The sequence below is a fragment of the Pelobates fuscus genome, chromosome 5, assembly GCF_036172605.1.
Source record: "Pelobates fuscus isolate aPelFus1 chromosome 5, aPelFus1.pri, whole genome shotgun sequence".
NCBI classification, from domain to species: domain Eukaryota; kingdom Metazoa; phylum Chordata; class Amphibia; order Anura; family Pelobatidae; genus Pelobates; species Pelobates fuscus.
This window is the reverse complement of record NC_086321.1, coordinates 287,829,251-287,846,917: the sequence shown is the minus strand read 5'-3', so window position 1 is coordinate 287,846,917 and position 17,667 is coordinate 287,829,251. Positions and strand designations below refer to the sequence as shown.

At 41.2% G+C, this 17,667-nt stretch overlaps 1 protein-coding gene across 1 annotated transcript in view; it reads right to left on the bottom strand.

Moving 5' to 3' along the window:
* The window catches only part of ELL (elongation factor for RNA polymerase II), a 118,546-nt gene extending 103,495 nt beyond the window's left edge, over positions 1 to 15,051 (bottom strand). The window contains exon 1 of the mRNA XM_063455406.1: positions 14,851 to 15,051. Coding sequence (XP_063311476.1) covers positions 14,851 to 15,051 — 201 coding nt within the window. The remainder of the gene's footprint in view (positions 1 to 14,850) is intronic.
* Positions 15,052 to 17,667: the final 2,616 nt, after the last annotated feature.

Sequence of the window (17,667 nt, the reverse complement as noted above, 5' to 3'; positions counted from 1 at the left end):
TAAAACAGAGCATTTCATAAAGAACAAACAAATAAATAAATAAATAAATCAGAATTACATAAAATACTCACAATGACCATGTTGGAATCCTAATGCAGTCAAAAGATATAAGACAAATTAGGGATTACTTTGTCTTATGTTTTTTTTTTTTTATCTGTGTGACAAATCTGACAAAAGGAGAAGGCTCCTCTGACAAGTTTTGTCATTTCACCTAGCCATCACAACTAATGGTTGTGGGAAAAAGTCCTTGTCTCAATGGCAAGACAGTATTTACAGAGACTCCTGTGGGATCCACTGTAGATAGCATTCTTGTACTCTTGTCCATGCGCAAGAATGGAAGAACAGAAAATGAAGTGTATTGCCATTGGCTGTGAGGGACAGCTTCAGGCAAGTAGTTCACCTGCAATGCACTTTGGGTCCACCGCACATACATCAAATGGCAATGTCACCTTCAGGGGTCTTTGTTATATATGCAATGACCCCAGAAGGTAACAATACTGTTTTAAAAGAACACTCCAAACACAGAGCACTTTAGCTTGTTGAAGTGCGTCTCCTCAATCAATTTACAAAAAGTTCAGATTTTAATATAAATTAACCTTGTTACAACCCCCTGGCTGTCACACATTGTGTGTGAATACTTCCTGGTTGGTTGACTCAAGAGGCAGGAATTGACCAGAGCACCTGCCTTGCGCAGACTTCTCAATAAGCTGCATTGGAAAGTCTTTGATTGGACAGCCACAGAAAGTCTGGGCTGGAGGAGAAGGGGAGGTCTTGCAAAAGCTGCAAGCGAGAGATCTGTAGTTTTTGCAAGCCGACTTTAGATTTACCCCAATTTAATGCAGAATGAAATGTTCATTGGAGGAATATCTACTAAATAATGGTTATGTTTGCATTCTAAGTGTTTCATAGGCAGAAGCAAGCCTTCATACATTAAAAAAGAGGAGATTGGAAGTGGCACAAGGTCCTTCTAATGGCTTGAGGCCTAAGAATAAGGATATATTTAGACATGTCACTTGCATATTGTTCTTCAATATATATTACTCATTTTACAAAGCTTTTTGCTTTGAGAATGCCAATTAGTACTTTCTTCATATTGATCGTGTACCTTTCTGCATAACAGTCCATAGAATGCTTTGTACATTTTCTGTACAGGAACAAAATAGAACACTTAACAGAAAGAACGTGTTAATTACAAGACAATAGTGAGAATGGGTAAACAAAACAAAAATAAAATCCTTCACCCACATTCTGTACCTTTATTTTGAGCTCTAGTTTATCATTTATTAAAAATGCCCACTTGCAGCCATTTCCAGTACTACCTAACCATGAGGGAAATACCCAACATAAATACTGTAAACCAATATCAGTTTCTACGTAGGGAGTAAATATTCCATATACATATGTTGAGAAAATACAAATTATAGCAAAATAGAATTAAAGAAATACAGGAATATCCAGTGGTTGCATATTTGGGTTACTAGCTAGTATCGGAACAGATTTGGATATTCATTAAATAAAATTTAAAGTGAATTTCCAATGAAATGGTAAAAATGGTCAAACTGGAAACATTCTGTAAGTCAACTATGCTTCCAGTTCGATGACTTTGGCCTTAAATCTGAATTTCATTTTAAATTCTCACTTTAGTGAATAACCTTGAGAGATAAAACACAGGACCTTGTAAAGCAATTAACTTATTCACAGTGGGGCGAAAAGAAAAACTTTACTACTGCTCAACTCAAAGTGTGACTAATGTATTACTCTATTTAGCCACAAAAGGGAGATGAGATTCATCAAAGTGTTCTGTTCTGAACAGTGATGCGAAGATGTAAAAATGGGAGGAGTCGCCAATGGAATGTACTTGCTGGTTCCACTGTGACTGTCCCACTTTAGTACTTTTTAACACTTTGATACCCATTCCTCTAACTTGATTTTCTAAAAGGCCGTTTAAAGTTCTAAAGGTGGGGCAGTCACCAGGGAATTCAGTAGACAGGTTCTATTGGTGATAATTCCCCACTTATATTAGTGAATCACATTTTAGAATACTTTGACGAAGGAATTACAAGACAGGGAAACAATATTGCATACCAAAGGCATGCTTTCATTTTCTCCAAATGTAAACCTATCTGAAAGATGACAACAGCACAAAAATTATATAGTTTTTTACTCTGTTGTAATGTGTTCAGATTAGGAGCTCCTGAAAACGTTTATGCACCTTTGGCCCTGGATACAAGTACTCTCCGAACGACAGCTCTGCTATAATTTCCATCTTTGCAAATGCATGACAGTTTTCACCTTAAATCTGGACTGTATGCATATTCAATGCTGTGTGGATTTTTGATACATTTAGTATCTACAATGTGAAGTGCCTGGCTAGGTTGGTGATCTTCATGCAAGTAGTAGAAAGCTTGCACCTTTAAAAGAGATTCACTGTTTTACAGGTCTCAGAGGAAAGAAAGCCTTCAAATCTTTCCCCACAGCCACAGGAAGTAAGAAGGCATTGTTTATAGGAAGTCAGAAGGGAGAGAGAGAGAGAGAGAGAGAGAGAGGTTGGCGAAGACATCCCTCCCCCAGCTCTCCTCCTGTGGGCCCTGTCCCTGGAAAGGGGAAATTATGAAGTGACCAGCAATATCCTGGGTAGTGAGAGGAGGTAGAGTGATTTATGGCCAAAGCAAAATACAAGTATCAGGAGGAACAGTAAGGCAGAGTTCTTGCCTTATAAAATTCAGACAAAAATAAATAAAATTTAAGGAGGCTTCTGTTTTGTCAGACTATTTGCACTAGATGAACTATTAATACCACTTTGCAAGTATCATAGTTCTGAAGAAGGAGAAAATTAAACCAAATGCATTTTATAACAGCAGCAGGAGTAAAAATATCCATTATGAGATGCATGCATACACCAGGGTTTGACAAATTTGCCTGGAATCTAGGAGTTTTTATTATGCATTTTTAAAAACAAAGCCCCTCCCACATGAAAAAGATACAATTATTAAAAAGGACACTATATTCACCAAACCACTACAGCTTAAATGACCACTCTAGGCACCCAGACCACTTCAGCTTAATGAAATGCTCTGGGTGCCAGGTCCCTCTAGTATTAACCCTTTTTATTATAAACATAGCAGTTTCAGAGAAACTGCTATGTTTATAAATGGGTTAATCCAGCCTCCAAATCCTCTAGTGGCTGTCTCACTGACAGCCGCTAGAGGCGCTTGCGTGATTCTCACTGTGAAAATCACAGTGAGAGCACGCAAGCGTCCATAGGAAAGCATTGTAAATGCTTTCCTATGAGACCGGCTGAATGCGCGCGCAGCTCTTGCCGCGCATGCTCATTCAACCTAAAGGGAGGATCGGAGGCGGAGAGGAGGAGGAGGAGGAGAGCTCCCCGCCCGGCGCTGGAGAAATAAGTAAGTTTAACCCCTTCCTTACACCAGAGCCCAGCGGGAGGGGGACCCTGAGGGTGGGGGCACCCTCAGGGCACTATAGTGCCAGGAAAACGAATACGTTTTCCTGGCACTATAGTGGTCCTTTAATGTAGTTGTTCGGTTTTCTATTAGCTTGTCCCTGCAGGCATTTTCAATGTAAACCCTATGTTTTCAGAGAATACGCAGGGTTTACATTGCTGCCTAGTAACACCTCTAGCGGCAGTCACTCAGACGGCCAATAGAGGTGCTTCTTAGTCACGTGCTGCAGTGTACAGCACTGACATTCAGCGTTTCCAGCCTCTACATGGAGGCATTGAATGTTCCCCATAGGGATGCATTGAATCAATGTATCTCTATGAGAAGTTACCGATTGACGCAGTGCTGCGTTTGGCTGCGCAATAGCTTCCAAATGCTTTCCTAAGGAAAGCTTGAATTGGCTAACTCATGGGTGGGGGCCTGCGAAAGAGTGAGGCAGTAGGTCCCCCACCTGCCGCTAATGGGTGGGGACCATAGGCCCCTCCCGTTGTAACTTAGTCCATTAGGGGCAGGTGGGGAAAGTGACAATAGACCCCCTCCCCATTTGTCACTAGGGTCCATACCAACCGCTCACGAGTGGGGGCCAGGGAAGGATAAAATACGTCCTCCCCCTATTGTCACTAAGGCCCCAACCCATTCCTCATGGGTTGAAGATGGGACAATAAGTCCCCCACCATTGTAACTTTGTACCGCTCATAGGCAAGGAGAGGGGGGAGGCAGGCAGTAGGCCCCCTCCCAGCCCTCAATTGTATCTTAGCCCCACATGTTATTTTTATAAGTGCCACACCAAGGGGAACTTTATTAGAATAGTGGGGGGTCTTTTTTACAACAGTGAGCAACCACTGGTAGTATAGAAAGTAGGGGCAGAAGGGAGATTTTAACCCCTTCAGGACGGAGTCAATCGTGCACGTTCTGTTCAAAACAAAACGTAAACAAAAACTGGAATTTGCGCTATATGTCTGTTCAACCGTAATTCACCGCTGTCACATTAAGTGCACCCACACTTATTATATATAATTTTGTTGAGGAGAAACAGGGCTTTAATTTATCATTAACTATTCATATATGGAACATAATTTATTATTAACAAAATTTAAAAAAAAGTGAGAAAATAAGATTTTTTTTTTACATTTGTATTTCCGCCTGACATTTTAGCTGTGAATGTCATAATACTGTTTTACTGCAAACAAATGCACATATTTGTAATCAGCGATGTCTCACGAGTACAACAGTACCCCCCATTAACTGGTTTTATGGTGTTTTGGAAAGTTACAGGGTCAAATATAGAACATTCAATTTTCAAATTGAAATTTGCCAGATTAGTAATGTTACCTTTGAGACGGTGTGGTAGCCCAGGAATGAGAATTACCCCCATAATGGCATACCATTTGAAAAAGTAGACAACCCAAGGTATTGAAAGTGGGGTATGTTTAGTCTTTCTTAGTAGCTACTTAGTCACAAACACTTCACAGTGAGAAGACGCCAGCGTCCATAGGAAAGCATTGAGAAATGCTTTCCTATGGATTGACTGAATGCGCGCATGACGGAAGAGGGAGGAGAGTCCCCAGCACCGAGGGAGCCCGGCGCTGTTGAAAGGTAAGAATTTAACCCGGGAGTGTGACCCAGAGGGTGGGTGGGGAGACCCAAAGACCCTATAGTGGTCCTTTAAGCAAGTGCTACCTCTGCAGCAGTGTAAACACATTTCTCAGAAATGGCATTTTCATTTGTGTTTTGAAATTTCCACATTACTTTGGCTGTCATTCAGACTAGCGACTTCAATAAAAAACAAAAAAAAAAAAACTTAATTGTCTTTTCCTGATCATTATACATGGCAGCATTTACTTATGGGTTAGCTCCTCCCCTCATAGCAGAAAGGATAGGCAATAGAACTCTGAAATTGGTATAAGCAGATCCACCTCGTTGTGTATCTGCACCTTACACTGTAAATCAGTGCTCGACCACGCACCAGGTTACCATAGCGACTAGGATTTTTGTCCTGGCGTCTGGGATTTGTTGGCCAGTTCCATCCAGAGGTGGTTGGCGGGCGGCCAGTCTACTCATGAAGAGTACTGGTGTGCGGTCGGTCGGCTGAGGGAGAGCATTAGCTTGCGCACGGCGGGGGTCTCCTGGAGGATTGAGGCAGACGGGCAGCTACGCAGTGTCGGTCAGTGAGTGTGACTGGAGGGGGAATGGTCACCTAAGCAATCACATGGGAAAGGGCTGTGCTGCTCTTGCCGCAGCTGGCCCTGCCTCTACTCTATGACTGATCATAAATCTTTATGATCTGAGCCAACCCAATGCTTTCCTATGGGAAAGCATTGGGAGGCTATTTTGCATGTGTAGCTTGCACCAATCAGAATCTCCTCAGAGATGGGGAACATTCAGCAATTCCATGTAAAGCGTGGAGACACTGAATGCATGTTCTGCACTATGTGCAGCACTGACCCAGATAGCACCTCTTTTCTACATTGAAATGTGTGCAGGGACAGGCTATAGACACAAGGACAACTACATTAAAGGGACACTAGTCACCAGAACAACTACAGCTTATTGGATTTGTTCTGGAGAGTAGAATCATTACCTTCAGGCTTTTTGCTGTAAACACTGTCTTTTCAGAGAAAATGCAGTGTTTACATCACAGCCTAGTGATAACTCCAGTAGCTTCTCCTCAGATGGCTGCTACAGGTTCTTCCTGGGGCATTACTGCAGTGTAAGCAGCACTGCCAATTCAGTGTCTCCACCCTCTGCATGCAGACACTGAATTTTCCTCATAGAGATGCATTAATTCAATATCTATTAGGAGATAATGATTGGCAAGGGCTGTGTTTGACTTGTGCTGGCTCTGACCCTGATCTGCTCCTTGACAGTCTCAGCCAAACCTACACAGCACTGTGATTGGCTCAGATCACCACTTCTGATGAGGTCAGCAGACAGTGGGCAGAGACAGGAACTGCAGACTTGCATACAAATAAGATTTTACTATATTTAGGGAGACAAGAGGGGATCAGGGGGTTTAGATGGTGGTTTTAACACTATAGGGTTAGGAATACATGTTTGTATTTTTTTTTTTTTTTTTAACACAGTAATCAAAATTTTGAGAGGTAGAAACCAATATTACCTGCCTCTCCCAGAACGAAGTTGATTATGTGCTAAAAACGCACATGTAACAGCAACTAATGCCACATGCTTTGATAGTAACAAGTGTTTGCATGGAATTAGAGGCAGGATTTTAAACAGGTTAAATACAATTATGTGCCTTTTGTCTTTAAGGCTCGGTATTCAGTCGGACTTTACACAGCCAGGCTATCCATTACCAGCACTCTTTTGCAAAATTATTGGATGTAACTTGCCTAAATGCGCACCAAAAACCTCCTAAATGTGATTTCTTAGAAGGAAGCCCAAAAGTTAGAAACTGAGAGGAACTTAAAGAACAGAAACCCAGGTACTTCTACTAGTCTTGAATCTGAATTACAAACATTCTTACCTGAGGTGGGAAAACATACTAAAAAGCCACGGAGACAGATAAACCATGCAAGACTGTGTTTCAGCGGCAAATGGGGATTTGAACAACCAACAGCCTAAACCGTTTAAACTACAGGCTTCCATATGTTATTTGGCATCACCAGTGGGGGGTGAAGGTTTAAAACAGAATCTGGACATTGTCGTGTACTTAAGAGCGTCATACCCAGGTAGACACCTTATGGAAGTGCGGTTTACTCGTTATTCAGGGAAAGAGGCTTAGCCTCATGTATCCAGTGGACCGTTGTCATCCTCTCAGGGGACAGAGCAGGTCAGACACCCAGTTACTAGAGTGGGTACAAAGACAGGCAACTCTTACACATGTGCGACCTGATGGATTTTCAGGGATCAACTGAACGCTGGCTGGGCCTACAAAAAAAGTTGGCCTGGTGAGCATAAAATAAATCTAGACGTGCTGAAAGACCAAAAAAAAAAAAAAAAAAGAAAACTGCCTAATTGAGAAGGGGTGGACCTATTTATCTTTCATGTCCTTTAACTACTGTTCAGTTCCAGCATTGGTATCTTCACAAGTGATAAACTAACACACTTAAACTGCTCCATCTACTTCTAATTTTCTGCTACCCAACTGGTCCTGCATGGGAACACATTGCTAACCAGGGAACACCTTCCTCATGATGTAGACAACAGTACTACATTCCTATAGCAATGGGCAGGACGCAAGAATTGCAAAGCTGAAGTTGAGATTGGAAACACTTACCACTGTCAGGTTTTTGGGGTGGGAGTTTTAGGGGGGGTGGAGTTTCCCCTGGGTTTTCCCACTTTGACATAGTGTGTCAGCCAAGTTCCGATGTCACTGATGTGTCATTTTACTGCCCACGTATTCACGTTTATTTCAATAAAACATCACATTTCATGGTGTTTCCACATGGAACTGTAAGAGTCAACAGAGTATGGTCTTAAAGCAGGGCTCAAGTAATCACAGGATCCAGGTCGCCATGACGACTAGGAAACTTGTGAGCCTGGGATTTATGAGCCTGTTGAGCAACCATCCTGGCAGCCTGGGATGGGAGGCAGCCAGCTCATGGAACATGAAGAGCTGAGGGACGGAGGGGTGCCGCTAACAGACTGAGGAGACAGGCGGCTGACTGCGGACACGGCAAGGGAGACGTATGCTTCCAGACCTGCTCCCTAGCGCAAGCGCCTCGCCGTGATGTCTGGAGCCAAAATATGACATAATGCTGGCCCACTAAACACATTGTGGGAACGTTTATATTAAATACATTATAATTTGTGAGTGTGTGTGAAAATTTGTGCTTGTGTTGCAGTGTGTGTGCGCGCGCCTGTTTAGGTGATCTGCCCTCTCCAATCACATGGGAAAGGTTTTAACTCACTTTTTCTCCCCACGCCGTACTAGACTCCCCGCTGCTGGCTCCACCTACATGGCAGAGTTTATGAATATTGACTATCTCAGCCAATACAATGCTTCCCACTTTGCGCAGCAAACATCTCAGAGATGGACTGAATCAATGTATCCCTATAGAACAAGCATGGAGACACTGAATGTAGGTGCTGCACATTGTGCAGCACTTACCCAGAAAGAGCCTCTAGAGGCTGACTGCCACTAGAGGTGCTACTAGGCAGCAATGTAAACATTGTCTTTTGACGGGAAAAAAAAGTGTTTACATTGACAAGCATGCATGGACAAGCTATAGACTTAAGAACAAATAAATTAAGCTGTTGTGGTCCTGGTGACTATAGCGTCCCTTTAAGAACTTTATTTTTGACGTTGAAAAAACCTGGCTCCTTACTTCCAAGCAAATTTGTCAAGCCCTGTCTTAATGTATTTTGTTTTGTTGCTCCTAGTCAACTGGCCTTGCTTAGAAACACATCCCCCATGATGCCAACACACCAGTACTATATTGCTTCTGCAACATTTAAGTCACAGGAAATGCAGAACATTTAAAAAATGTTGAAGCACAATAAAACTGAATATAACAACTACTTATGAGGTCTTAAATCACTTTCACGATAATTTCACCTACATTTGTAGAAATTCCCAGTGAGAGCTTTAACCTTTTCCCGATGTTAGAGCATGCTATGCTTTCCTATAAAATGAGGCTTAACTCTGGTATGGTGGCATAGCATGCCAGAACGATCAGGTACTCCTTGCAGCAGAAATACTTATTGCTTCAGACCTGAGAAAGAGAGGAAAACTCTTGAAAGTTTGTCTTTGAAATATTGTTAGTCCAATAAAAAAGGAATTTTGATTTCTGATATATTGGGGGACTTGACAAGCCAGGAAGGGAGTGCAGAGAATTTAAACCCTACATTTGACCCTGTAACTTTTCAAAACCCCATAAAACATGTACATGGGTGGTACTGTTGTACTCATAAGACATAACTGAACACAATTATGAGTGTCTTAGAGCAGTAAAACATAATTGCAATGATATCATCAGTAAAAGGCCTATGTTTGTTTGATAAATGGAATAAACAAATATGAACATTAATTTTGTCCAGGGTTTGTGACTAAGTGTCCACCAAAAAAAACAAGAACATTGGTCCAGCAAACCAATCTGCCAAATTTCAATGTGTAAAAAAAACCATAAAACCTGTACATTTTGAATACTGCTGAACACATATGTGTATTTTATTGCAGTAAAGGTCAACAGTATTAAGACACACAGGTAAAATGCCATGCAGAACTAGAAAAATAAAAAATGTTTCACTTTTTTAGATTTACTTTTAAATTATAAATATGTTATCTGAAATGAAAGCCCCATTTCTCCTGAACAAAATGCTATTATTACGTGTGGGTGCACTTAAAATGAAATAAGCAAATTATGGTTGGACATATAGCTCAAATTCCAGGTTTTGTTTTGATTCAGAACTTGTACAATTGCCTCTGTCCTTAAAAGGGGCACTATCAACATCGGGGGACTTTGCCAAATTCGCAAAGTCCTGACAGGGATATCGCCACTGATGGTCTGGAGGCCAAGGGTGGTCGGGTAAGTATGAGATTATGTACCCGAACCTGTCCCTCGGGGCGCCACCATCTTGGTCTTGCTGCTCTTCATCATCTGCCAGGTTCCGATGTCATTGATGTATTCTCATGCATGCGCATGAATACAGTATTGAGGCCTATGTGGAATCCCGCAGGACCACGGAATCTTCAAACCCAGCCAATACCCTGCGGCAGTTACTAATGAGGGCTGCATGCCTTGACATGTAGGCTTCGCCTTGTGTCAGGAAAGGTCAGGCAGAAGGTGAAATACAGAGTAGTCCCTACTTTGTCTTTCTGTTGACTAGGTTGAAATTTCAGTGAATTAAAAAAGTCATAATGAGAGTCTTATAAAAGATATGATCTTTATGAAATACTAATTTTTAATAAGGGTGTGACAGTGCCGCTTTAATGTGTTAAAGCAGCAGGGTCATTACACGGGTCTCACCATTATACCACACGCTTCCAATGTTAGTCAGGATTAGGATAGGAGTGTTTCTAGAAACAAGACACCAGGTACAAATGAAAGCAATGGTTGAAGAAAGTTAAATGAATAAGCTAAAAATAACTCTTGGCTAGTAAATCATATATGCTCTGCTTAAAAAAAAAAAAAAAAGAAGTCCGTACAGTGTACAAACCAGGCTGCAGCCATTTTTGTTCTGTGGCACATAGCTTGAGGAGCTTTTTTTATTTATTTATTTTTAAACTGGCCTCTGTTAGGTAGCATTTACTCCAGAATCACAAATTCCCACATCTTAAGCCAGTCTCTACACAGAGGTATTTTAAACAGACTTGCAAAACGAATTCAAAAGTAAGAAGTTAGGGGGAGAAAGGAGAAAACACTAATAGCTATGAGTTTTGTAACCCAAATTTTCATTTCACAATTTTAGTAAACAGACCAAAAATTAAATGCCAAACCATAACATCTCTAGGTGAATTTCAAAAAGCAAATCTGGGACAAAGTGCTAAATTTGGAGCGAATAGCTGAAGCAGAACATTCCACTGGTTTCTATGGAGACTAACTAGGCCACAAAATAGCTCACGTTTTGCGTTAATAACTAGCACTCCTGTTTAGCACATTAAAACAGTTTTCAATAACATTTGAAAACCCATTGTGCACTTTAACTTTATTATAACTTCTAAGTTGAGGAGATGCAGACAAACCTATATTTAATTGTGGATGCAAGAATATACTAAGGCAATGTGCAGGTAGATTATAAAAAGTTTAAGTAAATGTGACAAAAGCCCGGGTTTGCTCAAGCTGTCAAGCTAAAGGAACAGACTCACAGAAGTCAAGAATGGAAGACACAATAACCAACGTATAGGTCACATGGGGTATTAATACATATCGTTTGAGCAGGGTCCTCTTCAACTTATCGTTCCTGTACGTTTTCTTGTAATTGTCCTATTTATAGTTAAATCCCCCTCTCATAATATTGTAAAGCGCTACGGAATCTGTTGGCGCTATATAAATGGCAATAATAATAATAATAATAATAATAAATAATAATAATAGGGGGCCAGTTAGAGTAATGGGAGGACAAGTTAAGAGGTGAAACTAGAGTTCTATTGAAAAATGAATTATTCAGTAAGGTACACTTCTATAAAGATTTCAAAGAATAAATTTGCCCAGTAATACATAACAGGGTATTCTTCAAAGGACTGCCACGCACATACAGAAGTCCAATAAAATAAAACTTGGAGGTACTAAGAGTTGTGGCGGACTGAGAAGACAGATGGATTGTACAGCGCTACGGAATCTGATGGCGCTATATAAATAAAATAATAATAGATTAAACTTGCTTATATGTGTTTATGCTCATGGTTCTTACAAAAGGTAGCAAATTATCACCATTAACATGTGCAGGGAATTCCAAGCAGCACGGAGTGGTATCCACAGGAGTTTCGAGTTGAGCCTAGCCAACAATTGAAAGCATATTTATGGGTTCCCAAGCACATGTATACACACAGAGTTGTGTGCTCATGCGTATTCAGCAGAACTGATGGCTGGTTCATTCTGGGTAAGCTAAAGACCTCAGAGGAAGAGGTGGGGGATGAGTAAACAAGCAGTGTGTTGGAGAAACTGCTCATCACACAATATCCCTAAGCAGTGAAGCATATGATTTGCTTCACTGATGCCAGGCGATAAAGCTTTTGTCTGTAAGGTACCCTTAATGGTAGCGTTCAAGAACATATCTAAAATATACAGGTAGTTTTTTTGCTTGTTTGTTCTGTGAGTAACATAAATCACAATAAGTGGCTTAAAGGCAATTCTTAACTATGACAATGGCTCCTCTATGGCATTTAAAAAACAGAACACATACACCAATGTAATTTCACGCGAACCGTATACAAATTTCAAGCCTGTATATTTCAACAGGATATGTCCTACATATGATAAACATTGCAAACCAGTTCCTACAGACTTCCAAATTCTTCAGAAAATTTAAAGCATTCCATCATCACAAGAACAGGCACCCCAACTAACTTTTAAAGAGGAAAAAAAAAAAAATGTTGGAGAATATATCAAGGTTGAATCCAAGGCTTTATCACAAGCACTACCAGAAAAAAAATGGTTAAAAAAAATAAATAAATCAGGCACTGCCCTTGCTCTTCAAAATGTCCAGCAGTCGCATTTGTTCTATCCATAAAGATCATTATCAACTTACTCCACAGGCTTTCCAATTATAAATCGGGATATTTAAAAAAAGTTATTTACATATTGAAAAGAAAAAAAAAAAACACAGAGACAAGAGGTGAGGAAGAACTTGCTCAAAAACCAAAGTTACATTCTTGCTAAGCATACTTGAATTCGCCCAAGAAATATGTTATGTGGGATCATTGGCTTGTCCAGACTGAGGTACCAAATGTTATAAAAATAAGATATAAATACTGGCCCTGTAGCATTGTAAAGAGAAGGAGAAATAAGTTAGTCCTAGGTTTTTTTTGTGTCCCGCACCAGACATCGGAGTCTATGTTTTGTAATGTAAGTTTCTGTCTTTGTGTATTTTGATTTGACGAATTTCATGATGAACCTAGATTAAATCTTCTTATTGGACATATAGAAATTCAATGTTAATATTTTATATGTATTATCTGTGAAAACAATAAAAAATTATATTTAAAAAAAAAAGAAAAAATTGAAAGAATGAGTAAATACTTAAAAATAAAATAGAATTGAAAATATGGTGCTACTCATAGGATTGTGCCAAACAGTAGATTTTAATTGACCAAGCTACAAAAAAAAAAAAAAAACATTTTAAAGAGTGTGACATCAACTGTAAGATCTATGTATTCCAGATTAGAAAATCCAGAATTTGATATCTAGATCCTGATAAAACACAAAAAAGTAGAAAAACTGTTCATTTAAAGGAATACAGCACCCTTCCCCCATAAATCTCCAGCAGATCTGCTCATGAAACAATGAACAGCAGAGAGGTTGAACTACCAGTAAAGGATTAATATTGGCACAATCTTGGCAATTATAAGTACCGATGAAGGCTGACGTACCCAGTGGTATAGGTTTACAGTAACAGAACTAAAATATGAAAAAGTATTCACACAGCCTATAAAGCTAGTAGCTCTATTCCCAAAAACTAAACTGCAGCAGTGTCTAAAAATAGTCTTAAATACCATTTACCCATATGTACAAAAACTCTGGTGAATTTCCCATATAAACAAATACTGAACTGTGGAAGGAGAAAGAACAAGCAAGCTACTTGAGGAAAAATGAATTCAGATCTGCAGCAATAATGAGGGAGGCATTACAGAATTCTAGCCATTCAGGGAGATTTTTCTAAATAAAAACTAAACTTTAATTCAAAAAACAATAAAAGAGGTGTAATGCAGATGTCAAACTGATTTGGGACACAAGCTTAAAGCAGCACCCTGAAAGTTATCTTTAAACTAAACTGGTTAGGAGGAAAAGCAAGAGAAAGGCATTTTATGATCCAATGCTGCCTGTCTTCTGGGGTTTGGCAATCATTGCTTTATATTGCAGTAACCCCTGCAGTGCAAAAAAAAATAATTTTTTTTTTTTTTTTTTTAGGGAATTCTTGTGACCACACCAGCAAACTAAAACGTTTCAGTGGAATTTAAAGGGACTGATGTTAATCTCTTGGCAGAGAAGACAACTAGAGTATTTATTGATTTTTGGGGTTTTGTTTTTTTTTCCCCTTCTATTACAGTGTAAGAGTTAAAGTCCACAGGGCACTGCAAAAGCCATATAAGGCTGAGGAAGCAGGCAATACATTGAGAGGCTATAGCCAGTGTCAGCACACAAACCCATATTAGGGGACAGGTAACCCATTAAGTGCTGGGAGTGGTTGGGGGCGTATTAATTCACCATTTAGCAGACACCCCACACCTACAGGCTAACAATCAGGAGCAGGCAACGAGTGTGGCCCTAAGTGCACTCAGTCAGATTGGCTGAGAATGATGAGAGTTCCAGTCCAATATACTGATCTCCAACCCTTTTGCTCATCATAATGGAGATTTTGAGGCTGTTTTTTTTTTTTTTTTTTTTGGTTTTTGGTATGGCTGTAAAGACTGACATTATAAGGCTTCCCCAACTTCCCCCCAGATAAGATAAGAATACAAAGTGTTAATGATGCGGTCACAGTTACCCATACATGGTGTGCCTGCCAGTGACAGGAATGGTGATCTGGCAGCAGGGACAATGTGGAGGGTAACACTACTTCTTTAGTGAATTGCTAAGGACTACAATGCGGCCAGGCCCAGGGATTGTGAGACTCAGAGTGTGACTGTGGACAACTATCCATAACAGGTATAACCCACATGGCACAAATCAGCCCCAGCCTGCTGGCCCCCGGCATGGAAGGGGTTAATGACCTGGGGTTCCCATCAGACACCCAGTAAGAAGGTCCCCCAGCTCCCTGCCCGCCTCACCTGGCTGCTCTGGTAGCTCTCAAAGGCTCGCATGGCGCTGTCAGTGAGCTTGACATGGTAGACAGACACCCGTCCGCCGACCCTTCCGCAGGACAGTCCGTAACTCCGCTCCTCCTGCAGCGCCGCCATCTTAACAACACCATTCCCACCGCCACCGCCGCTGGCCCAGCTCCCCTCCGCCGCCAGGCCACGCCCACTCATTCCAAGTAGCGCTGCCTGCCGTAGCCATTGGCTGTTGGAGTTGCCGTCTTCCCGGCTCGGCCAATGGCGTACCGTCTAGAGCTGGAAAGGGGGCGTGACCCAAGAGGCTTGTGGGCAGCATTCCAAATGACGCCTTGCTACAATATTCATGAGAGGAAAAGGGGCGTGTCGGCGAGAGAAAGCTGGCTATACACAGCGCAAAAAAAGGGAGGTACTGGTGTTTAAGGGCGGGCCGTGAAATGATTGACAGCTTGAGGAATCCTAACTGTCGGCCCCGCCCCCCTTGGTGATACATACTTAAAGGGCAGTGCCAATACGTCACTCTGACCGAGTTTGGTGTATGTGAGAGTGGGCGGGGCTATGGAAATGAGCGCATGGGAAAGCTGACAGAGCAGATCAGCTGGGATTTAAAGGCGCAGTGACACTGGCTGAGCTTTAAACTTTCTATGGAGCCATGTATTAAAAGCCTCTGTCATGCTTTGCACGGCCACAGCTATAGATATAATATAGCACCATCTGCAGGGCCTGAGTGGTGACAACTGGCTACTAGCACCATTCAAGGGCTGAGTGTAGGCCCCAGAGAAACAAATAATGGCCTCATTGTAAATACTTGGCGCCCCCATGGCCCTTGACACATCTTCAGATTCACAATGGAAATCCCTCTCAGATGGGGGCAGGGAAGTGGAGAATACCCAATAAACCCAACATGAATAAATGTTTTTTTTTTGTTTGTTTTTTATTAGCAGTATAATAATTGTATTTAGAAATCACTACCACATAGGCTGTAGTGCAGTACAGGAGGTAAAATAATACAGGGACTTTAAAAGACAAAAAGGCTGAAGGAAACAATGAAAAGCAGAGGGGAACGTACAATTAACTGATGTAGATATAGAAATTAATAACAAGGACTACAAAACATATACAGATCCTCTCTCACTCCTGCAGGTTTATTTCTGGTATTCCTCATTCTTGGGTCCTCTGTTAATATAGGTACAACCGACAAAATGGAGAATATAGCAGTAAATCTACAACAAAAAAACCTAAAAACAAATGATAGTGTAACACTGTAATAAAATATATTATAATGCGCTACTGGGTTACACTCACAGGATGAAGAATGGTATAATCGCCTCAGGGTGCCCCCCCTAATGTAGATGGGGGCTGGTCCAAGTCACCTCCTCTCCTTTCAACAGCACTGCAGTATGAAGGACTCAAGTTGAGGAGAATATACAGGGAGTGCAGAATTATTAGGCAAATGAGTATTTTGACCACATCATCCTCTTTATGCATGTTGTCTTACTCCAAGCTGTATAGGCTCGAAAGCCTACTACCAATTAAGCATATTAGGTGATGTGCATCTCTGTAATGAGAAGGGGTGTGGTCTAATGACATCAACACCCTGTATCAGGTGTGCATAATTATTAGGCAACTTCCTTTCCTTTGGCAAAATGGGTCAAAAGAAGGACTTGACAGGCTCAGAAAAGTCAAAAATAGTGAGATATCTTGCAGAGGGATGCAGCACTCTTAAAATTGCAAAGCTTCTGAAGCGTGATCATCGAACAATCAAGCGTTTCATTCAAAATAGTCAACAGGGTCGCAAGAAGCGTGTGGAGAAACCAAGGCGCAAAATAACTGCCCATGAACTGAGAAAAGTCAAGCGTGCAGCTGCCAAGATGCCACTTGCCAACAGTTTGGCCATATTTCAGAGCTGCAACATCACTGGAGTGCCCAAAAGCACAAGGTGTGCAATACTCAGAGACATGGCCAAGGTAAGAAAGGCTGATAGACGACCACCACTGAACAAGACACACAAGCTGAAACGTCAAGACTGGGCCAAGAAATATCTCAAGACTGATTTTTCTAAGGTTTTATGGACTGATGAAATGAGAGTGAGTCTTGATGGGCCAGATGGATGGGCCCGTGGCTGGATTGGTAAAGGGCAGAGAGCTCCAGTCCAGACGCCAGCAAGGTGGAGGTGGAGTACTGGTTTGGGCTGGTATCATCAAAGATGAGCTTGTGGGGACTTTTCGGGTTGAGGATGGAGTCAAGCTCAACTCCCAGTCCTACTGACAGTTTCTGGAAGACACCTTCTTCAAGCAGTGGTACAGGAAGAAGTCTGCATCCTTCAAGAAAAACATGATTTTCATGCAGGACAATGCTCCATCACACGCGTCCAAGTACTCCACAGCGTGGCTGGCAAGAAAGGGTATAAAAGAAGAAAATCTAATGACATGGCCTCCTTGTTCACCTGATCTGAACCCCATTGAGAACCTGTGGTCCATCATCAAATGTGAGATTTACAAGGAGGGAAAACAGTACACCTCTCTGAACAGTGTCTGGGAGGCTGTGGTTGCTGCTGCATGCAATGTTGATGGTGAACAGATCAAAACACTGACAGAATCCATGGATGGCAGGTTTTTGACTGTCCTTGCAAAGAAAGATATTGGTCACTGATTTGTTTGTTATGTTTTTGAATGTCAGAAATGTATATTTGTGAATGTTGAGATGTTATATTGGTTTCACTGGTAAAAATAAATAATTGAAATGGGTATATATTTGTTTTTTGTTAAGTTGCCTAATAATTATGCACAGTAATAGTCACCTGCACACACAGAT